General features: G+C 41.6%; 1 protein-coding gene across 2 annotated transcripts in view; it reads right to left on the reverse strand.

Moving 5' to 3' along the window:
- The window catches only part of LOC145412961 (putative pyruvate dehydrogenase E1 component subunit alpha, mitochondrial), a 132,010-nt gene extending 107,658 nt beyond the window's left edge, over positions 1-24,352 (reverse strand). The window contains exon 1 of one of the 2 annotated variants that reach the window (XM_080282784.1): positions 24,259-24,352. In XM_080282784.1, coding sequence (XP_080138910.1) covers positions 24,259-24,309 — 51 coding nt within the window. In that variant the 5' untranslated portion in view covers positions 24,310-24,352. The remainder of the gene's footprint in view (positions 1-24,258) is intronic. The other variant, XM_080282783.1, reaches the window with a different exon arrangement.
- Positions 24,353-24,528: the final 176 nt, after the last annotated feature.

Genomic DNA, 24,528 nt, shown 5'->3' on the forward strand with positions numbered 1-24,528 from the left:
TTGCGGCTGTCTTCAGAGTCGTCTGCAGTAGGTACGCCATCACCACAACCCAGCGATGCACCCCTAGGTCGCCTGCCAGTGATACTCTTGGACTCTGACAGTGAATAAACAGCAAGAACTCCTCCACTAGAGCACAACGGAATTTAGAGTGTTGTGCAGTGAAAAAAAAAACAGTGTGTTGTGTTAAGGATTTACAGTTGTGAGAGAAATGACTCAATAGAAAAAAAAATTAACGTAAATAGACTTGTTTGTTTTGGCTTTGGAAAATTATAAGAATGGGAAAAGTTAAAGTGCAACACTTAGTAAGTTACAATGGAGCACTATTTAGACAAGAGTGCACACTGTGAAGAAAACGGACTTCTGTGTGTGATTGACTAAGTTTAGTGCAAGACTTCAGGAACAGTGTACTGCAAGTGCTTCAGGAAATCCTTCTTACTGTCAGGGTCCGAGAGGAGGCGGTTATTCATCGAGGTGGCCAGGGACTTGCTGTAAGTAGGCAAAATGTTTCATACTGTACTTTTTTCCATACTATACTTACCTCATTTCACTCTTTAATGTCCTTTATTGGTGTGAATAGGGTGTTAGTAGCTATGCATGTGCAGTAGGAATGTGTTTTTCTGAGTTAGGCTAGGTTAGGGTCCATAAGTACCAGAATGTTTATTAATGTATGAACATACTTCTAAACCCTCATTTTATGTTTCTTTTGCATTTATTTCAGTCATTTATGTGCCTTATTGGTGTGATCTGGGTCTTAAATAGGTGCTATGCATGTCCAGAGGGAGTTGTATAGGTGTTTCTCTGAGTTAGGGTCCATAAGTACAAGTTCATAAGCTGGGGCCCAACATCCAGACAGTATTGTGATACCAACTCTAACGTACGGAAGTGAAGCTTGGACGTTGTTGGAAGGACACAAGTCAAGAGTGAGAGCAGTGGAAATGAGTTATTTAAGAGGAGCCTGTGGAGTCACATGGAGAGATAGGCTGACGAATGAGGATATAAAGGAACGTTGTGGTGTTGATGTGGATGTGATAGGGAGCATTATGAGGAACACACTGAGGTGGTTTGGCCATGTGGAGAGGATGGAGGGTGAAAGACTGACGAAGAGAGTGTATGTGAGTGAGGTGGAGGGGGGAAGAGGGAGGGGGAGGCCGAGGATGAGATGGAGGGACAGGGTGGAGAGGTATATGAGAGAGGGGGGTGTGAGTTGGGAGCAGGGTAGTGAAATGGCGGGGGACATGGCGACTTGGAGGCGATTTGTTTGTGGCCACCCCAAACGGGATTGAGGTGTCTGGCAATAGATAGATAGATAGACCAATATCCGGACCTACCTATGGCTCTATTACGTAGGATATTGGAGTGATTACTGTAATTCATACACTGAGTGACTGCTTGATGGTGTGCATGTGTAAAGTGGGGAAAAATGGGGAAAAGTGGGGTAAAAAGGGGGACTTTGGGCAACGCCAGAACCAAATTGCATTTTTCCCATAGGTTTAGTTATAAGTATGACGCAGTTTTCTATGGCACGGGTGCGGTCCAGAACCAATTAACCACATCTTAGGCGACCTAACTGTATACTGATAACCAAAAAAATCCCCACCTATACACTACTATATGTACAGTACCCCTCCTAATTTTGGCACTGTTTTCAAGACAATCTGCCATATTTAGACATCAAAACACACATAGGAATATCCAAAGAAATGCTAAATGCCAAGAAAACCATGAAAAAAAAAAAAAAAAACACTGAAAATCAAAAAACACCCTACCTATATACTACAGTATGTACAGTACTCCTCCCAATTCTGGCACTGTTTTCAGGTCAATCTGCCATATTTAAACATCAAAACACACATAGGAATATCAAAAACACCAAGAAAACCATGAAAAGAAACACTGAAAACCAAAAAACACCCTACCTATACACAATAGCTCAGTTGGTATAGAGGTGGCCTGCAGTCCTTGCGGACCCAGGTTCAAATCCCCCCCGGGGCAGGGAACAGTTTAAGGATTTGAATTTAATAAAAAAGCAGACTTTAATGATCTACCAGAAGACCTGCCGACATGGCGTAAAAATATCCCCGCTAATACCAATACACCAGTCCTGAATGAGACAGTCCTAGCATGAATTCAAGATGGACAGTGGGTGTTAGTGCCGAAGTGGTGACATGTAGAGGTGTGTATGGTAGGTAGGAGGACTACTGGGCCTCGGGAGTAGGCTGTGAAGCCTATGCCCAGAGTTGGACACACACACACACACACACACAAAACTAATGTGTGTACAGTATCCCCCCTAATTTTGGCACAGTTTTCAGGTCAATCTCACATATTCAGACATCAAACCACACACAGAAATATCCAAAGTAATGCTTAACTCCAAGAAAATCATAAAAAAAAAAAAGCATTGAAAATAAAAAAACACCCAACCTATACACTACTGTACAATATGCACAGTACCCCTCCTAATTTTGGCACTGTTTTCAAGTCAATCTGCCACATTAAGACATTAAAACACACATAGAATTATTCATATTAATGCTAAACACCAAGAAAACAATGCATAAACAACATCCACAAAAAACCTCAGGACGGTTGAAAAATCAGTTATCTGACACCAGTGATAACTGTTCCTGGGCCACAAAAAAAATCCACGGCCAAATATGCCACCAGAAATTGGTTAAATTGGTATAAATGGTATACCTTCATATTTGCTGGTGTTTATAAGATAATAAAAACACAGAAAATTGATGAGTAAAAGTACAGAAATGCAGTGAGAATAGTTTTCATGAGTAAAACTTACCTTCATATAACTTTCCACCATCCTAGTGCAAATTTTGCCAGCACCTTCCATGAGTTATGCACATGTCTAGATGCAGAATTTCATGAGCTCTCTTGTGGTCACTTCAGAACTTCGATACAACCAACATTAGGCAAATAAATTGCAAAAAAATTTAAAACTCATGAGTCAGTCTTATCACCATGGAGGAGGGTTAGGACTGAAGGAGTGAGGAGGGAGCCAGACAGATATGGAGGAGGGAAGGGAGGGGGAGAGAAGCGAGGCTGCGAGCAGGATTCTCCCCCTCCTGGCAACAGGAAGACGAGTGCTTTTGCCATACATTTACTCGTGGCTTGCGGTCAGTTAGATGCCGAATGGCCATGTGGAAACACAACTCATGGTGACTGGCCAACTTTGGACACTCGGTAAAGAGGCAGACAGTCACTGTCACTGAACATGTACTCGTGGTTTGCAGTCTGTGTAACACTCCCAGTGGCAGTTAGGAAAGATTTAGCCTGATGGCCGTGAGAATTTGGACATTCGGTGGGGATGTGTATGGACATTTTGACACCACTTGTGGGTTACAATTGTAGTACTCGGGTGCTGGAGGTTTGTTGGGACTGATCGGACGAGTAACTTTGACCATTCAGTACAGGGGTGCGCAGACATTTTATCTCTGGTTGTGGGTTACGGCCTACTTCCCGCTCACGGCTTGAGCCCAGCGGCCACAATCCTGATTGTCTGAACATGTGTGCTGGTCGCCAAATTTCTCGGGGACTTTTACATCCGGATAATAGCAAGTAAATTCAGATAATGGTTTAACAGAACCATGGTCCAGCGTCAGGATAACGAACATGTCTGGATAAATGAGGGACTACTGTACATACTAGTGTTGGTTATGGTACAGATAATGCTTTCTATGAAATGGAAGCTAAACCAAGTGCCAAAACCATGTAATTACTTCACAACAGTTGCTGGAAACTGTTGCAAAAAAGAAATTTTAAAAGTCTAATATTACTTCTCACAATGTGCAAGAAGTATGAACGGTTGGGGTAGGGTTATGAGCGGCAGACCAAAAAAGGCCTGGGATGAGGTCACAGAGTGTGATCTCAGGGATAAGGGAATGAAAAAGGTGGCTGTCAGATATCAAGCAGTGAGGAGAGCTGCCATTAAGTGACCAAGGCCAACATATACAAACATGTCACAGCCTTTGTAAATGATATAATACAAAACAATACAAATGTGAGTCTCAACTTAGACCTCCCCTGAGAGATGAATATACTGTAGCTATTCATACCTGGTACATGTTCTATAATCCTGCTCTACTAATGCTGTTTTATTAGTCTGATCTACTTTAGCTACTCTTTTTAATGATACATGTATTAAGTTCATAACTGATCCCCCCCCCCTCTCTCTCTCTCTCTCTCTACCTCTCCTTGGTATTGACTACAAGGTCTCTGATATACTAACTTTTCCTTTCCTTGTAACTCTTTCTCTCTCTCTCTCTCTCTCTATTAAGTTGTCCTGAAGTGCTTCATATACACAGCGTCAAATAAGGTATTACTGTATGGTACTAATTCATGCATTATGAGAACCCATATTCTAATTGGTTATGGAAGCTCCCTAACACCTTTCTCTGAGTGATTTCTTTTGCTTACTACAGCTTACTGTTCTCTTCTGTCATTTAAATCCTTCTGTCACCACCACACTCAGCATAAATAACATACAAACTGAAGAGCTGCCTTAACGGACAAGAATACAAACCTCAGTCTCTTCTACTGCCTATATTCTCATCGGTTAAGAAAGCTCCCTAACAAATCTTTGCAAGTTATTTATTCTGTTTATTACTCCTTACTATCCTCTTCTGTGTCACTGGAATCATTCAAATACCACCATACTCTGCATAAATAACATACAAACTGATATTAACCAACCATATCCAAAAAATAAATAGCTAAGGAAGAGGCATTTGGGACCTTTCTTAACTGATGAGAATAAGAACACTAGACGTGACCCCAGTAAACTGCAGGAAGAAAATACTGTACTCTCTTCTTGCAGTCTATCCTTCTCCTTTTGGGGGATAGGTAGGGAGTTGAGGGAGGTTTGAATGGTAGAGCAGGAGATTTGGTAAATGTTTACAAAATCATATTCTAAGAAATAATAACATGAATCAGTTCACTGCAGAGTTGTAAGTCAACTTTCTTCACTGACAATTCTTCTGCAAATAAAAAATAAGCAAGATATCATGGGGTCTTTAATGTGGTGTTAAGGCTTTGTAAACATTAACTCTACCCTAGCTTTTTCTTTTTTTTCTTTAACCCTCTAAGCACCAATGATGGCTAAGAGCTGTCCAAATTTTTTGTGCATGAGGGACCAACAACAGCTAACAGACATTCAAAGATTTTTTTTTTTTTGCAACACAGGCCTCTTACATGGGAAATATTCATGTTGTAAGCCTTCAGATGGCTCTGTCACGTTAATCAGTAATTGGCAACCTGCTCCCGCCACCCACGCGGCACTCATGCTTGTAAGCATTTCTGCCTCTTGCGATGGACAAGATGCCAAGCTCTGGCCCAGCATGCCGCCCATACAAAGCCTCATTTCCACTGCTGAGACCTTGGAAATGCTCCAAGAACACGGCAGTACCTCTGAGGAGAGTGTGGAATCTTCAGGAGACGAGTTTGAGCCTGGGGAAGAGGATTTTGAGGACTACGAGGAGCCGATTCTCCCTACGAGTTTGAGTGGCACACCATTTGCCCTCATATTCAGCACAGTGATAGTGATGCTGGTTACAGTGATGAAATGGAAGTGCTGATGTCATTTCTGTTTCCTGCTGGCACGAAACACGAAACTGTTTTGTCTAAGAAACGTCCACATGAGGGTGAAGAGGATGGAGTATCTCCTCCACCACCATACCACTCCTCCCAGTCAGAGCATGGCAGTAACCATGGCAACGGCTCGAGTCACTCGCGATGTTGCCACACATACAGCTACCACCACTGTTACGTGACTTAGTTGAACAGTCCAACTTTCACAAACAGTATTACTGCATTATACAGTAATCCCTCATTTATCCAGACATAATAGAGCCAAAGGCATGTCCAGGTAGTGGCAACATCCGGATAATAAACATAATTCCCCTACCAATACCCAACCTCCAATCTATACCTAACATATTTGTACAGTACCTATGCTTAGTTTGGCAGTGTTTTTCAGTCATTTTGGCATATTTAGACATCAAAACACACAAAGGAATATCCAAAGTAATGCTAAACACCAAGAAAACCATGCAGAAAAACCACTGAAAACCATAAACACCCTACCTAAACACTACAGTATGTACAGTACTCCTCCTTATTTTGGCAGTGTTTTCCAGTCATTCTGCCATATTCTGACATCAAAACATACATAGGATTATCAAAAATAATTCTGAACACCAAGAAAACCATGCAAAAAAAAAACACTGAAAACCAAAAAACACCCTACCCTAAACACCAACATATTAAGAGTACCCCCTTGTACTTTCAGCACCGTTTTCAGGTCAATATGCCATATTTAGAAAGCAAAACACACGCAGTAATATCCAAAGTAATGCAAAAAAAAAAAAAAAAAAAAAAAAAAACCACACACACACACACACACTGAAAACCAAAAATCACCCAACATACACACACTGTATGAACAGTAACCATCCTAAGTCTGGCACTGTTTTCAGGTCAATCAGCCATATTTAGACATCAAAACACACACAAGAATATCGAAAGTAATGCCAAAAAAAAAAAAAAAAAAAAAAAAAAAAAAAACTGAAAACCAAAAAACACATGATCTATGCACTATGTACAGTACCCCTCCTAATTTTGGCAATGTTTTCCGGTCATTCCGCCATATTGAAACATCAAAACACACATAGGATTATCCATATTATATGCTAATCACCAAGAAAACCATAAAAAAAAAAAAAAACACTGAAAACCAAAAAACACCTTACACATTACTGTATGTACAGTACCCCTCCTAGTTTGGGCTCTGTTATCTGGTCATACTGCCATATTGAGACATCAAAACACACACAGGATTATCCATATTAATGCAAAACATCAAGAAAACAATGCATAAAAAACAAAAATCCACAAAAAAAAAAACTGACGACAGTTTGAAAATCCATTGTTTGTGACGAGTGATTGCTACCGGGGCTCAAAAAAAAAAAAAATCTAGAGCCAAATATGCTCCTGAAAATTGGTCATATTGGTATAAATGGTATACCATCATCTTTGCTGGTGTTTATACTATAAGAAATGTCATTAAAAACACAAAAAAATTTCAGGTAAATGTACAGAAATGCAGCAGGTATAAAGTGATAGGAAGCGTTATGAGGAACACACTGAGGTGGTTTGGCCATGTGGAGAGGATGGAGGGTGAAAGACTGACGAAGAGAGTGTATGTGAGTGAGGTGGAGGGGGGAAGAGGGAGGGGGAGGCCGAGGATGAGATGGAGGGATGGGGTGGAGAGGTATATGAGAGAGGGGGGTGTGAGTAGGGAGCAGGGCAGTGAAATGGCGGGGGACAGGGCGACTTGGAGGCGATTTGTTTGTGGCCACCCCAAACGGGATTGAGGCGTCTGGCAATAGATAGATAGATAGATAAAGTGTTCAGGAGTAAATCTTACCTTCATATAACTTCCCACTATCCTAGTCCAAAATTCTGCCAGAACCTTTCAAGAGTTAAGCATATGTCTAGATGCAGAATTTCATGAGCTTTCTCATGATCACTTCAGAATTTCAATACGACCAATAGTAGTCAAATAAATCATAAAAAACTCTGAAAAATCACGAGACAGTGTTATCACCAAGGAGGAGGATAGGACTGAGGAGTGAAGGGGGAGCCAGGAGGGTATGGAGGAGGGAAGGGGGGGGGGGAAAGCAAGGCTGTGGGCAGGATTCTCTCCCTCCTGGCAACAGCCGGAGGGGTGCTTTTACCGTACATTTACTCGTGGCTTGCAGTCTGTTAGACGCCGAGTGGCCATAAGGAAACACAACTCATCGTGACCAGGGGACTTTCAACGTTCATTAGAGAGGCAGACGGCCACTGTTGCCGATCATGTACTCGTGACTTGTGGTCTGTATTTGATGGTGGTGGCAGCTGGGAAAGTCTTAACCCATACGCCGTGCGATATTGGACATTCGGTGGGGATGTGTACAGACATTTTGATACCACTTGTGGGTTACAGTCGTATTACTTGAGTGCTGGAGGTTTGTTGGGAGTGATAGGACAAGCGCGTGACTTTGACCATTCAGTACAGAGGTGGATGATCATTTTAGCTCTGGCTGTGGGTTATGGACTACTTCCTGCTCACAGCTCGAGCCCAGCAGCCACGATACTGAATATCTGAACATGTCAGCTGGTCGGCTGAAGTTCTCGGGGACTTTTACGTTCGGATAATAGCAAGTAAATTCAGATAATGGTTTAATACAGCCAAAGTCCAGAATCTAGATAATGAATATGTATGGATACTGAGCATCTGGATAAATGAGGGACTACTGTGTAATGAAAATGACGTTATGTGGTGGCATTATGCTCAGTCAGCTACTGTCATTATCATCAACACCCTATATTACTGTGGGTGGCTGTGGCATAAATGCATCAGCTTGAGTGGGAGGATGTTCAAACGCACAGCTGATCGGCAGGGCGAGGTGGCCCCAGCCTCCCCTGCCAGGACTACATAACGACCTCAATAAGTGCTAAGACATCGTTTTTCTTGAATACTGTACCTATTGATATGGGAGAGGTTTCTGGGAAAAGTCAAAATGCCAAAGCTGAACAATCCTGGGTGCACAAAAAATTTTAATTTGGGCTGGTGCTTGATGGGTTAATGGTGAAAATAAACTAAAATGAATAAATTTCAAGTCATTACATGTATTAACTTACCCAAATACCACTTAACCTAACTCAGATCCATATCATTTGAGCCTAACCAACACCATTTTAATAACTTACCCTAAGCTGTCATCACAGTTAATCTTCACTTACGGTATTTTAAAATTAAAAGCATGTAACAGACCCACTTCCAGCCCTCTGCCTGGCTCGGTCAGAGCCATAATGCACCAGCGAAAACAAAAGCACACCACCTATGAATATAATGCACCACCATGGAAAAAAATGCATCGTTTTTAAAGGATGAAAACTTAGCAAACTACCAGCATGGGCACACAGAAAAACCTAACAATACCTTTATTTTTAATTTGCAAAGAATGTCACAGAAAAAAGATGACTCAGAACTGTGCTATGAACTGACTGACATTATTATTTCTTAGGAATCTGGTGTCATGATTTTGTAAACAAAATGCATCGGACCAGGACAGACCAACGGATGATGACCAAGGACCACACAAAGGATATGGTATGGATTGCAACATGGAATGTAAAAAGTATGAATAATAAGGTGAAAGAGTACAAAGGAAAGCAGACAACAACAAAGCTAATGGTCCCTTCGAGGTTGCTTATTACACAGAAGACTTTCACTATGATATCTAATTCTACAATTTGGAGGTAAGGATAGTTAAGCAAGAAGGCTCTCCCCCAGTCACCAAACCCTCCAGTCGTAGCTGGCAAGAAAAAAGTGAGAAGGACCACCATGCAGCAATGGAAAAGTTGACATGGAGTTTTCACAGGAAAGACTGAAAAATGGTAAACTATATTCTGTCCTACTATATCTATACACTACAAGTGTCAGTAAGCTACAAATTACATAGTATTTCCCTGCTATGGTTTCATCAAGATGTGAAATAGAGAAAAACAGCTTACATTATTATTCAGTTACGATGGTGTTTAGCTGGGGATTTGAAGTGAGATACTTATCCAAGTGATTTTTTAATGTCACCTCTGTACTGAAATCAATGACATCCCTGGGCAGTTTATTCCAAATGTTAACAACCCTGTTAAAGAAAAAATGTTTGGCTTCGAAAAGAATAAGACTGTCCAGGTGCCTGAGGGTGCAAAAGTGGACATACGTGAACTGACTGAGACTAAATGGAAAGGTGAGAGTATGACAGAGTGGAAGTATGGATGGGGTATATGGGCAAGAGTAGGTAAGAATGAGATTGCAAAAGAAGGAGTATGTATAGATCTTTTCCACGTGACATCACGAGTCATGTGACTTTTGTTTAAAACGCCACACTGGACAGCAAATTGTCAGATGTCTAGAGAGAGAAAATTGCAGAATCCACAATGGTACTCCACTGTTGTGTCTTTAACTGTAAGACAAGGCAGAAAACTGGAAGTGGGGTACACTTCTACTAGTTTCCAGCCAATGAAGAAAGGTGACAGAAGTGGATTGCTGCCATGAAGAGGGAGAATTGGCAGCCGATGGCCTACTCCTGCCTCTGTAGCAAGCATTTCATATCAGATAAGCCGATGATTTGTGAGTACATATGGACATATTTACCATTCATAGCAGTTGTAGGTGTCATGGGATATCCTAATTATGTTAATGACACAAAGCACAAGACCCACACGGCCATGTGTGTGCATGGGAAAAGAAGGGGAGGGTCCATGTCACAGGCCTTGTTATTTTTATTATTCCAGAGTTTCACCCAAACGAAATTGGAGATAGCAGTGATGATCAAGAATGTCAGATGTGCAAGTAAAACCAATTAACTCCTTCTTTACCGAAATGCATTTGACAGTACATGTGTACTTCCATTCTTAAAGCCATTGAGGTACCGAGAAAAATTTGGAAGTACTGTACACATGTACTTCCAAATATCATGGTTGTCTGCACAGCTTTGCTGCCTAGGTATGGCTCTTATAATACTTCCATGTAGCTTTCGGTTGCAGAAAAAGCTGGACTATGTGGTAACACTCCTTTTTTCTCGACCAATGGTAACATTATTATGTCATACATACGTCATGAAACCTCATTAGTTTTGATCAACTGTAGACTGCATATATGATGTAATTTCTCAAGCACCAATCAGTTTATCAGCCTCCCCACCACCCACGCCTCCCCTGCTAGTCTGCAACTATTTTTCAAGTAAATTTGTGAATGATGACTTAGTGTGCCTGCAGCCTTGGAGGGAATGTGTCTGCACCAAACCCTGCCACAGACCCCAATATACAGAAACATGTCGTCAAGTAATGAGGAGGAGGATATTACCCTCCATTTAGACAGTGATCTGGATGAATCTGATAATGAGTGGTTGTCTGAGGAAAGTGACAATGATCCATTGTACGAGCCAGAAGAGAGTGAGGGTGGGAACAGAGATGACAGTGAAAGTTGTGTGTCGAGTGTGTCTGCCTCGAGTTCTGACTCCTCTTCAACTCGACACATATTTAGGCTATTGAGTGACCCTTTTTCAGACAAAAGACCAAATGATTTACCGAATGTGGTGGAAGATTTTCGGAAGGTGCATCCAGAAGTAATTTATCAAAATGAAAATCACCTCCACAGTGCGTTTGATTGTTTCATTTGTTTATGACAAAAGAGGCAGTGCAAAAAATTTGTTCTTGGACAAATGCACGTGCAGACAAATTTTTCACTGAGAACCAAACTAAAAGCAAGAGGAATTTCATGGGTAGGAGATGGGTTGATATAACTGAAAGTGAGTTCTTTGTGTTTCTTAGCTGAACATTACCAGGCCTGACACGACCAGTAACCCACATGCATTCCTCTCATCTTTCTCTTACTATCCCTTCTTTTTCTTTACCTTTTATTTTTCTTTACTTTTATACTTCATACACTCATATTCTTTTCCTTTTACATCAACTTTTCCCCTCTTCCCTTATTTTTTCTTCAGTTCTTTCATTCTATTTTACTGCGAATGACCTTGCCTTGCTTGGTTGCGTCTGCCTCGGAGTGCATCTGTACATAGGTCACGTTCTCACCCACAAAAAACCTATTATTTACTGCAAAAAATCAATATAAATTACAAAGTAAATACACGTATAAATTGTGCATGATACTGTTTTAAAGCCTAAATATTTATTGGTTATTTGTGTAAATTTTAATACAAACTTAAGAAAAAAAAAGTAATATTTTCATTTATTTATTTATTTTTTTATACAATCTTTTGAGGTTTATCTGATCACTGATGTTAAAAAAAAATATAAAATAAATAACGCAAAGTTATTAGCTTGGACACGATGATGAATAACCCCCCAACCCTTGACACACCAAAAATGTTGCGTGAAAACTCAGTGTGTGTGAGGGGGAGGGTGGCTGCTGATGCAGGACATGGTGCTCGGTAATGAAGGGGTTAAATTACAGGTTAGGTGATACTTACAGTTAAGTTAGGTTAGGTATGGAGGTTAGGTCAAAGTTGATATTTTTATTATTTCAATGTTTTTCAGTGTGATTCATTTGAAACTGATATTTGTCATGGTGAATCATTTTAACAATAGTGCCGCACAGAACATTGTTCAACATTCCAGTATAAAACTGTTATATACCACTGTCAGCCTGTATACTAAACACTATTTCAATTACAATTCAAGCATAATTACTAGTACTACTATGTATAATTTTCTATTCAATTTAGATATGAATGTTGCTCCACAGAAAGCAAAACTGTCAATATATGCTCTAATTAAACAAACATTTTTCATATAATACAAAAATACTTTTATTACAAATGAGAGAATAAATAATGTACTTAAATCAACAGCCCCCTATACTGATCTTTTACCAGGTTTGTAGCTACTAATATTTTTTTTGTTAATGTATAATATAAAATTATTAAAACTATATTGTTGAAGTCTTTTAGTTTCATGTTGTGGTACTCATCAGAATGACATAAAAGACCTTAATTTACATTTGTGCCAATGTTATGTTTCAGTTGTAATGTAAAAGTTAACTTCAACAGTAATATTAAAAGTTTTGGCATATACTATCAATTATGCATCTTATGTAAAACTACTTTAAACATAAACTACTTTAAACATACAGTACCAGCATATAGGCTGTGTGTAAGAAACTAGGCCTATAATTACTGAAATTTCCAAAATAAGTAAATTTTTTGGTATTTTTCCAGAATTACATCCAACTCACTTTGAAACTTAAAATTTTCATTTTTTAATATTTTATTGTGTTTTTAATTTGAATCTGATATTCATTTCTGTTGGAAATTACATTTTTTTTAATACCAAACCAAGCTAACCCAACCAACCTAACCTAAGCTAACTTAGGACCTAACCTGAAGATTAAGAAGAGAGGATAACTGCAGCAGGAGCCAGACAGCTCCCACATGAGTGTGACTAATGTACCCTGCCTACAATAGCCCATGCAGGACCATGGTAGGCAGCTCTCACAGCAGTGTGACTACATGCAAGACAAATTTTGCATGCAACCCATACCTGTCATACGCTTATCTAGCCTATGCTTGAAACTTTCTAAATAGCGGGCAGCAACTAGGGTACTGGGAAACCTATTCCATTCATCAACTACTCCATCCCCAGTCAATGTGTACAATCCTTCCCCCCTTGGCCCAGCATCAATAATTTGCTGATTATCAATACAATTTACATGTATCGTGTCAATTCCAGCTATCTATATTGCAAATATACAATATGACATGTCTCTTTAACTTGAAGGATGCCCTGGTGAATTCTGACAGGTTGTTTACCAAACACTGATTGAGATTGCCATATCTGAGATCTGGTTTCGATCCCCAATATTTGAAACTGGTGAATTTCTCCCTAGATATGGTGCAAGGATCTAGCCCCAAACAATTTATCTTGTTTCTGTACAGATCTTGGTGGCGTAGATTCAGATTTCTACATATATCAGACAGTTTCATCTCCGACAGCCCTGTCTGGACAGCCATTACTGCGAGGATTTTGCCATCCAATATGGAGTCGTAAACAAAACCATGTGATTTCTGTGACGTCACTGGAAAAGGTCTATTGTTATGTGAAGTGATGGAAGGAGAATATAAGTGAATATGGATCAGCTGGTTCAAGGATTGTGAAGGTAAAACTGAAAGTAGGAATACAAACATGGGTGGTTGTGTCTGTGTATGCGTCAATGCAAGATCGTGCAAACACAGTGAAAGAAGAGTTCTAGGCAAATGTGGAAGTGTGCATGGAATAGTCTGAGTGGAGTGAGAGAGTGTTTTTGGTTGGAGATATGCATGGAAAAGTAGGGAAAGCGAAGGTGGAAGGAGTACTGTAGTTGGTGAGTGGGGTGTGCCTACAGAAGTGGATGAGAATAGCAGTGCTCTAGTGGATATTTGTGCAGGAAGGGGGTTGATGATAGCCAATACCCTCTGAGACACAAAACAATCCACAGGCATAGTCCTACGTGGCAAGTGATGAGAAGGGTGGGTGGTGAACCGAATGAACTGATTATGACTGATTGTGTGTATAAGGATGTGAGAACGAGAAGGTATGTAATGGATACAAGAGAATACAGGGGCTGAGGGAGTGAACTTTCTGACCAACACTTGGTGCTGGCAAAAGCTAAGGTAGATATGCAATGGATGAACAGAAGGAGGGAAGGACATGAGGAAGTAGTCCATCCAAGGAGGGTATAATGGTTGCAAGAGTATTGAAACAAGGCAGAATATAAGAGAGAAGTGGAGTGGCTGGGTAAATATGATTGAGAGCAGATGAGGGAGGTGGAAGGTGTGTGCAAGATATTCACAGAAGAAATCTGTGCAGCACGTGAGGTGGTGTGTGGGGTGAAGAGAAGACGAAAGGGGTGCAAGGAACGACATGGTGGAATGATGAGGTGAGGCAAGCTGTGATGTAAAAGAAGAAAGCATATAGTGAGTGAACGGGAAGCAGAGGCATGAAAGAAGTTGAGAGATGGAAGTGAGAGCTATATGTAGAGAGGAAGAAGGAGGTGAAAAGATTAATAAGAGAGAGTGGATGAGGAATTTGGAAGGAATCGTTTCATTGTTTTCTTTTCATTTTTAAAGGCTCCAACATGCTTGCATGCATCGGCCTTGGTCACCTAATGGTGGCTTTCCACGCTGCACGATCCATTGCAGCCTCCCTGTTCAGTCCCTTAACCCTGATGTCACACTTAATGACCTCGTCCCATGTCTTTCTCGGTCTACCCCTCATAACCCCACCCCCAATATTAACTTCTCACCTTCCTCACCCAATTATCATCCCCCATCCTCTCCACATGTCCCATCTCAATCTCCCTCTCCTCATCAAAACACCAATACACTCCAGTCCCATCCTACCTCTCAGCTCTTCCATCATAAACCCAGCCCCCCCAGACCTTGCACGCAGGGACACACTACACATCCACCTGATCACTATCAATTCGGTACGTCTGAGCTGGCGAATATCCTCCTCCTTTACTGTCCAGGTCTCACTATCATACAGCATTGCACTTCTAACACATGCTGCATACACGTAGGGAGAGCCCTCTTAATGTCAGAAGAGGCAAGAGCTCCCTGAACTTCTTCCAACCACTTCTGACCCTAGCCACAGAGCTAGCTCCAGCCCCACCTCCAGCACACAACATGTCTCCCAAATAACAAAACTCTTCCACACACTCAAGAGATTCACCACCAAGTTCAATCCTTTCATGCCTGACAATCTCCACCTGCTCTTCCCGACACGCCATACACATAAAATCAGCATTATCTCACAGTCTATCTCTGATACCACTACATCTCTTGTGCACCCATTTATCACAAACACCGCACAAGATAGAAATACTTCTCACGCCCCTCTGGCAAACTGCACATGGCCACTCTCCCTTGTCTTTGACAGTACCGCCACCAACCCTAGATATCATCACTATACACATAAAATCAGCATTATCTCACAGTCTATCTCTGATACCACTACATCTCTTGTGCACCCATTTATCACAAACACCGCACAAGATAGAAATACTTCTCACGCCCCTCTGGCAAACTGCACATGGCCACTCTCCCTTGTCTTTGACAGTACCGCCACCAACCCTAGATATCATCACCTTTGTTTTATCTGCATTTACCCCTTGTGTCACATACCATCTCTCCACTTCCTAAACCTTTCCTCCGCCTCCCTTTCGTTCTCTGCAATCAACACCAAATCATCAGCATACAACATCTCCCACGGGAGTCCGTTTCTAAAGTCATGTGAGAAGGGCTTCAAGTACCATGATAAACAACATGGGACTCAAAACTGACCCCTGATGCACACCAACATTCGTGGAAAACTGTGAGTGTAAAGTGGAGAGAATGTAAGAAAATGTTCTGGAAGGAGATATTGAGAGTTAGACAGGGTGATAAAGAAGTTAGCAAGGGAGTGAAAGATAAAAATGGTAGATTGATAATGGAGAAGGGAGAAAAAGTGAGCAGACAGAAACAGCATTTTAAGGAATAAGAGTAATGCGAGCATAAGTGGCTGGGGAATGGCTGCGAGAAGAGGGGAGGTGAGAGGAGAGGAAGAGAGCAGTAGGATGGAAGTACAGGTATTGTCGAGTCGTCTAATCCGCAGCAGTATGGTTCTGGACCACTGCCGCACTTTACAAATTCCAAGGTTTATAAATAATGTAACTTAGGGGAAAAATTACTTATGGTTCTGGCCTCACATCCAAGTTGCCACATATCATCCTAACTACACCCAACTAATCACCAGCAAACACGAGCACACGCTCAAATAATTCTTCAATGCAGGTATTACTTAAGAATATTAAACATTAAATAAACAATATTAAAGGGTCTTACCTGACTCCAAATGACGACAATGCTTAAGTGGAAGGGTTGAGGGTGGGGGCTCAGAGGCTGAAAGCAAACTAGGGCCTCTCAGCTTGAGGCAAGTGAGGTGGTGCCTCATGCTGCCACTGCCTCAACTCTGCTTCCTCCTCCTCAGCCTCCCTCAGGAACCCCTCAAAGTCCACTGCAGAGGTAACTGAAGCAGTGTCATTGTCCTTCTTGCCTTTTTATCTCCATTATCGATGCGACAAATAACATCCATTTCCAGGACATATTTGAGTGGTAGCTTTTTTTTTGGTCCCTTTTGCAACGAAGTCTTAGGCCAGTTGTGGTCTGGCATCATGTCATGTTGGAAGGGCAAGTAAAAAATATATATATATATATATATATATATACAGTAATCCCTCCAATATCCGACGTAATAGAGCCATAGGCAGGTCCGGATAGTGGTCCTGTCCGGATATTGGGCCCCAGCTTATGGACTTGTACTTATGGACCCTAACTCTGAAAAACACCTATACAACTCCCTCTGGACATGCATTGCACCTATTTAAGACCCAAATCACACCAATAAGGGACATAAAAGACTGAAATAAATGCAAAAGAACCATAAAATGAGGTTTTAGAGGTGAGTTTATACAATATTAAACATTCTGGGTACTTACAAGTCCCTTGCTCCTGGACTGGTTTGAACCGCCAGTTTGCAGTCCACAGTTAATCCTATGCACTCTAAATTCTAATTTCTTAACACTGCACAACACTGTAAATTCCTGTGTGTTCTAGTGGCAAGGTATTGCAGTTTATTCACAGTTTATTCACAAAAAACAAGCACCTGTGGCTTGCACTGTTATGAGTATCTGCTCTCCATCGGAGTTAAGCTGTGACTGTTGATGTTGGTGGGGTAACAGAGTTGCAAGATCGCAACAGCCACATTACCAATCTCCTCAACTTTCATTGTCAAATATAACTTATCATTACCAAATTCGTAAAGCTAGCATATATTCTTCACTAATTATATATACAAGTGGAAATACATGTAATTTTTTTTCATTCATTGCCAGACGCCATGTATCCCAAACAGGGTGGCCTAGGGCTTAGAGTTAATTGTTTTACAGGGAGGGGCACTAATCCTCCACCAACCCCACTTGAACATGTAATCACTCTCCTTATAACTAACACCATGTTGATTATTTTCACACTATGTAGGGTAGCAGATTAATCAGAGAGAGCAAACAATCCACCATCTCCATCCTGTGTATCCTCATACATGTGAAAAATCCATTTGGTAATGCATTATTCTAATTCATTACCAAACGAATTTTTCATTACCAAATTGGCCCACACTTGGTAATGAAAAATACCAAATGGAAACCTGACAGGGGAGGGGGGAGGGGGAGGAAGGAAGGGGTGAAGGGACCATGGTGTAACAGCTGTTCGGCACCAGGCGGGAATTTCAAATTATGGGAGGGAAAAAAAGTCAGATTTTTTTCGAATTTTTTGCGGTTTTTGGCCCATTTTGGGAATATTGGATCCCAGGAGGATTATGTCCGGTTAGTGGGGATGTTCGGATATTGGGCGTTCGGATATTAGAGGGATTACTGTATATATAAAATGCAGCCGTGGCCACTCTCGCAGCAGGTGGTGCAGGAATACAGTAAACAATGGAGGGAAGCAGTGTGCACACTTGCTGCCAGGGAAGGGTTATGATTGGCCTCTCACTGCTTGTCATGCTTGCCTGTGAATGGCTGATGGCCACGGTTTGTGGCACATACACACGCCATGGAAATCTCAACAGAAATGCATCACTATGGTGCTGAAAGTCCGCATTTTAAGCATATAACCATGGTTTCTGCTACTTTCGGTTCTGAGCGGGAACCATGCCGTGGACTGGAAAACCGTGGCTTATAAACAGGCATTTTATGCAACTCGACTGTAACAGAAGCAAACCCCTAGGCACCGGTTCACGTCATATGACGTGCAGTTGACAGATGATGGTTTACGTAAATTTGATGTTTTCATTTTTCGCAGGCATGTTTGAACTTCCTTGTGTGCTGTATTGACTCAAAGTATAAAATGGCCACTCTGGTGTGCAGGGTGACGCTGGTTGGTGGTGGTATGGGGCGGGGGTGGGGAAGAGGTGGGAGGGCTGCCCAACCGTGAGGAGAGAAGTGTGGTGGAGGGTGGTGAGAGACTGTGACTGTGAAAGCTGGCAACAAAGAGTAAGTACGTGCTTTTGATGTGTTTTTTGTCATTTGTGATTGATGAGTAACGGAAAAAAATATACTGTATGTATATTTTTGGGAAAATCGAAACTCCAAAAAATATCCCAGTTCTGGGACATGGACAGGTTGATCCATCCCTGGCTCCTGGGGGTTAACCCCTCCGTGGCCGAAGGCCCGGAATTTTCTGTGCACGCCAGGCCAACGCCGGGGCCATTTTTTGAAGTTTCAAAACTTGATTTTTTTTTCTTGTCATATTGAAGAGAAAGTTCAGATGCACCTAACAGTGCAAATCCCAGCTTCCTAGACGCATTTTATTGCTTGCAATGGAGCGCAGAAGTTGCAGAAATATCGACAACCGATATCGCCGCCCAGGAGCACTGCCACAATGCAACTGGGCAGGTTATTTTTTTTTTTACCTCCCAAAACAATACGAATGGTGCTGAAATGTTGTGCATATATGAGATATGATGATATCGAATGATTTCAGTACATAATCTGTTAGGAATGGCTGGAAAAAAAATTGTCATGAATACTTTTTCACCTTTTTGAATTAGGATACAAGTAAGATGGAGAAATAGAAGAAGGGAAAGACGAGAGGAAGAAGTAGTTGCGAGGATAGTGGAAAGGTTACAAGAGGATGAGAAAAAGGCGGAGTATAAGAGAGAAGTGGAGGAACGATCGGGCAAATATGAAGTGGAGCAGATGGGGGACGTGGAAGGTGTGTACAGGATATTTACAGAATAAATATGTGCAGCATGTGATGTGGTGTGTGGGAGGAAGAGAAGACGAAGGGGGGTGCAAGGAACAGCGTGGTGGACTGAAGAGGTGAGACAGGCTGTGGCACAAAAGAAGAAAGCATACAATGAATGGATGAGAAATAGGGGCGTGGAAGAAGTTGAGAGGCGGAAGAGAGAGTTATATGCAGAAAGAAGGAGAGAGGTGAAAAGATTAGTAAGAGAGAGTAAGAAGAGAGTGGATGAGGAATTTGGAAGGAATTTGAGTGTAAAGTGGAGGGACTGTAAGAAAATGTTATGGAAAGAGGTGAAGAGATTAAGACAGGGTGGATGTGGGATTAGCAGGGGAGTGAAAGATAAAAATGGTACAGTAGATTACTAGCGGAGAAGGGAGAAAAAGTGAGTAGATGGAGAGAACACTTTAAGGAATTGTTGAACATACAGAATGGAAGTAATGCGAGTATAAGTGGCTAGGGAATGACTGGGAGAAGGAGGGAAGTGAGAAGACAGGAAGAAATCAGTAGGACAGAAGTTGTGGAAGCAATGAAGAAAGTCAAAATGGGGAAAGCCCCAGGAATTGATGGAGTGTGTGGTGAAATGCTGAACCATGGGGGAGAGATAGTAGTAGAATGGATGTGGAAGATGTGCAGATTGGCCTGGGAGGAAGGTAGAGTCCCGGAGGATTGGAAGTCAGGTATAATCATTCCCTTGTACAAAGGAAAAGGGGAAAAACAAGTGTGTGGTAATCATAGGGGCATTTGTCTTCTTAGTATAATAGGAAAAGTGTATGGTAGGATACTTATTGACAGAGTTAGAGAAAGAACAGAGAAATTAGTTGGAAAAGAACAGGGAGGCTTTAGGAAGGGAAGAGGTTGTGTAGATCAGATACTCATTCTTAGATCTTTAGTGGAAAAGTTTCTAGAGAAGGGAAAGAAGTTGTATGCGGCTTTCATGGATTTGGAGAAGCCTATGATAGGGTGGACAGACAAGGATTGTGGAAAGTATTAAGAATATATGGAGTAGATGGAAAGTTGTTGAATGCTGTGAAGAGTATGTATGATGGTGCGAAGGCTGCAGTGTGTGTGGATGGTGAACGAAGTGAATTTTTCTCTTTGAAAGTTGGGTTGAAACAGGGATGTGTCATGTCTCCATGGTTGTTCAATCTGTTCATGGATGGGGTAATAAAAGAGGTACAAGGTGGGGTAGTGGATATAGGAGTGGCCCTAGTGAGAGAGGATAGTGTTTGGAAACTCCCTGTACTGATGTTTGCAGATGATACTGTGTTGTTGAGTGATGACGAAGGGGAGCTGCAAGGCTTGGTGGATGAGTTTGGGAGATTGTGCAAGAAACGGAATCTAAAGGTGAATGTAGGGAAGAGTAAAATGATGGTCTTTGAGAGAGGTGAAGTCAGTGAATGTACAGCGAGGTTGGATGGTGAGGAATTGGCAAATGTGAGTACGTTTAAGTACTTAGGTAGTGTGATGAGTAAGGATGGAGGTTTGGAGGGTGAAGTGCTTGAAAGGGTACAGCAGGGAAGAAAGGTTGCTGGTTCTTTGAAAGGAGTGATAAGAAACAGGGAAGTGAGCATGGAAGTGAAAAAGTTACTACATAACAGTATTGTGATACCAACTCTAACGTATGGAAGTGAAGCTTGGACATTGTTGGAAGGACACAAGTCAAGAGTGAGAGCAGTGGAAATGAGTTATTTAAGAGGAGCCTGTGGAGTCACATGGAGAGACAGGCTGACGAATGAGGATATAAAGGAGCGTTGTGGTGTGGATGTGGATGTGATAAGAAGAGTTATGAGGAACACACTGAGGTGGTTTGGCCATGTGGAGAGGATGGAGGGTGAAAGACTGACGAAGAGAGTGTATGTGAGTGAGGTGGAGGGGGGAAGAGGGAGGGGGAGGCCGAGGATGAGATGGAGGGATGGGGTGGAGAGGTATATGAGAGAGGGGTGTGTGAGTTGGGAGCAGGACAGTGAAATGGCGGGGGACAGGACGACGTGGAGGCGATTTGTTTGTGGCCACCCCAAACAGGATTGAGGCATCTGGCAACAGATAGATAGATAGATATAAAATATATTTATGGTAGTTTCGAGTTATTTTTTACGTTATCGTTATGTCCATGCTTGGAAAAGCGAGCGAAAGAGTTGAATTTTCGGTCCTAAATGAGAAAACTGCACGTCCTCCAAGGTTGGACTCTGCCACAGGAGAATAAAGTGAAGGGTCAGATCCGATTCGCAATGTGGAGGTTGAGTCGCAGCTTCGAGCTCTCACACCACGAGCATGGCTAAAAATAGAATTGTAACGCAGTTTCAGAAGTCTAATTATTACGAATACAGATACAAAGCAGAAATAAGTAAGTTTACAGATGGAGGAAAAAGTATTTTTTCCGTAATAACATGTTCATCTTTCTCTATCATTTTACGTTCATCTTTATCATTTTACCTTGTTATTTTCGCAATATATATTGCTGTCTCGTAAACAGGGTGGTTGTATGTGTTTTGCAAGAGAGGAAAAAGATTGTATTTTCTGTCTGGGTAGAGATAATGAGTGTAACTATGTGTTTTTAGGCATGGCCACGAGCGAAAAAATCGTACATCCACTCGTCATGAGAGCAGGTGGTGAACTGACAGATGATATGTGAGAGGGTGAAGTAAAGGTCAGTTTCATGTCCCAGATTTTCGTTCACTTCCCGAAGGTTTTCGTTGTTTTCTACAAGTTGCACTGCATCAAATGATCCAAACCATTACAACAAACCTGAGCAAATAGGTAAAGATACCAAGACAAAAACGTATTTTTCACTTATTATCATGTCTTTTTTGTATGTGCCTGTATTACTTCATAATCATAAGCAGGTGGTTGTGTGTGTTTTGCAAGAGAGGTCAAAGATGATATGTTCTGCCTGGGTCGAGATAATGGGTGTAGTTGTGCTTGTTTAGACATGGCTAGGAGCGAAAAAATCAAAAATCCATTCATCACAGCAGCAGGCTTTGAACTGCTTGATGAGGTGTATGGGAGTGCAGTGTAGGTCAGTGTGAAGACATTCAGAACGTTCATTCACTTCCCAAAAATTTATGCAGCTTTTTATAGGCCGTGCTCAAAAGACGCCTGTGGCCACTGATCGGCCAAACGTCATTCGACGCCGGCGGCCACGGAGTGGTTAAGAAAGTCAAAATCGGGAAAGCCCCATGAATTGATGAAGTGTGTGGTGAAATGATGAAGCATAGGAGACAGATAGTAATAGGAAGAATATGGAAGTTGTGCAGATGGCCTGGGAGGAAGTTACCAGGAGGATTGGAAATCAGGTGGTGTAATTATTCCTCTGTACAGAGGAAAAGCGGAAAAAGAAGTGTATGGTAATCATATGGGTATTTGTATTCTTAGTGTAACAGGAAAAGTGTATGGTAGGATACTTACTGACAGAATTAGGGAAATAACACATGAATTAGCTGGAGAACTGGGAGGTTTTAGGAAGGGAAGGGGTTGTGTTGATCAGATTTTCATCCTTAGGTCTTTAGTGGAAAAGTTTCAAGAGAAGGGAAAGACGTTGTATGCAGCCTTCACGGATTTGGAGAAAGCAGTATGAGGGGTGCCAAGGCTGCAGTGCATGTAGATGGTGAACTGAGTTAACTTTTCTTTCTGAATGTTGGATTGAAAGAGGAATGTCATGTCTCCATAGCTGTTCAATTTGTACATGGATGGGGTTATAAAGGGGATACGAGGTAGGACAGTGGATGCTGGAGCAGCCCTAATGAGAGAGGGAAGTGTTTGGACGTTTCCTGTTCTGTTGTTTGCAGACGATACTGTACTGTTAAGTGAAGACAAGGGGGAACTGCAAGGGTTGGAGAATGAGTGAATGTCGGGAAGAGTAAAGTTAAGGTCATTGAGAGAAATGAAGTCACTGAATGTAGAGTAAGGTTGGACGATAAAGACATGGAAAATGTGAGTGTATTTAAGTAAATAGGTAGTGTGATGAGTAAGGCTGGGAGTCTGGAGGATGAAGTGCTTGAGAGGGTACAACAGGGAAGAAAGGGTGCTGGTTCTTTGGAAGCACTGATAAGAAACATGGGAGTGAGTATGGAAGTAAAAAAGCTGTTAAATGATAGTACTGTGATGCCGACTCTAACGTATGTAAGCGAAGCTTGGACCTTGTTGGGGAGACACAAGTCAAGAGTGAGAGCAGTGAAAATGAAATGAGAGGAGAATGTGGAGTTACATGGAGAGAGAGACTGACACACAAGGAGGTGAAAGCGCGTTGTGGTGTGGATGTGATGCAATGCATTAGGAGAAATACTCTGAGGTGGTTTGGCCATGTGGAGAGGATGGAAAGTGAGATACTAATGAGGAGAGTAGCTATGTGAGTGAGGTGGAGTGGCCGAGAGGGAGGGGGAGGTCAAGGATGAGATAAAAGGATGGAAAGGAGGGGTAAATGAGAGGAGAGGGTGTGGGAATGAGGGAGGGAAGTGAAATAGTAGGGAACAGGGCAATACATCCCTAAGTCCTAACCTTTCTGTCATCAGTTAAATTGTTAGCAGTGAAATATGAATAAAAAACACTTGAAAATATTAAAACTGCAGTTGTGACATAGTCAATGCTAAATGTTGCCTTAACACTTGTTAAAGCTATTGGTATCAGATGGGCCTAGTAATTTCTAGTATTGTGTAAAAATTTTTGGCATTGTGTAACAGACTTTTAAGAATGGACCAAACACGTACAGCCTAAAAATGCCTGTGCAGAGCAAAGATAAATAGCCTGTGTCGTCTGCATCGGAAAAACCGGCCCTACAAACATTCTTTCCTAGGTCAAAATTTTGCACGATACAACATAAGTATATATTCAGAAAATGCCTCAAACAACTCTTCATTCATACCTGATTAGCCTGTCCCTGTCTAATGGCCGTATTGAGCAGTTTTGATAGCATTTTGACACGAAATTCGACTGTTGTTTCCCTGCAGCTGGTTGGAGGATGGTTGGTCAGTCTTAGAAAAGGGACTCGAACATTTACATTTAATTTTGACTTACTGAAACAAAATACATGATTTAGAAGGCATTGCATTATTACGAGTTTATGCATAAATGTTAAAAATATAAATGCGAGTGTGAAGAAGACGGAAAATTATATATGCAATGAAAGTCCCAT

This window comes from Coenobita brevimanus, chromosome 94 (genome assembly GCF_032717465.1).
Source record: "Coenobita brevimanus isolate Jiangsu-jjx chromosome 94, ASM3271746v2, whole genome shotgun sequence".
NCBI classification, from domain to species: domain Eukaryota; kingdom Metazoa; phylum Arthropoda; class Malacostraca; order Decapoda; family Coenobitidae; genus Coenobita; species Coenobita brevimanus.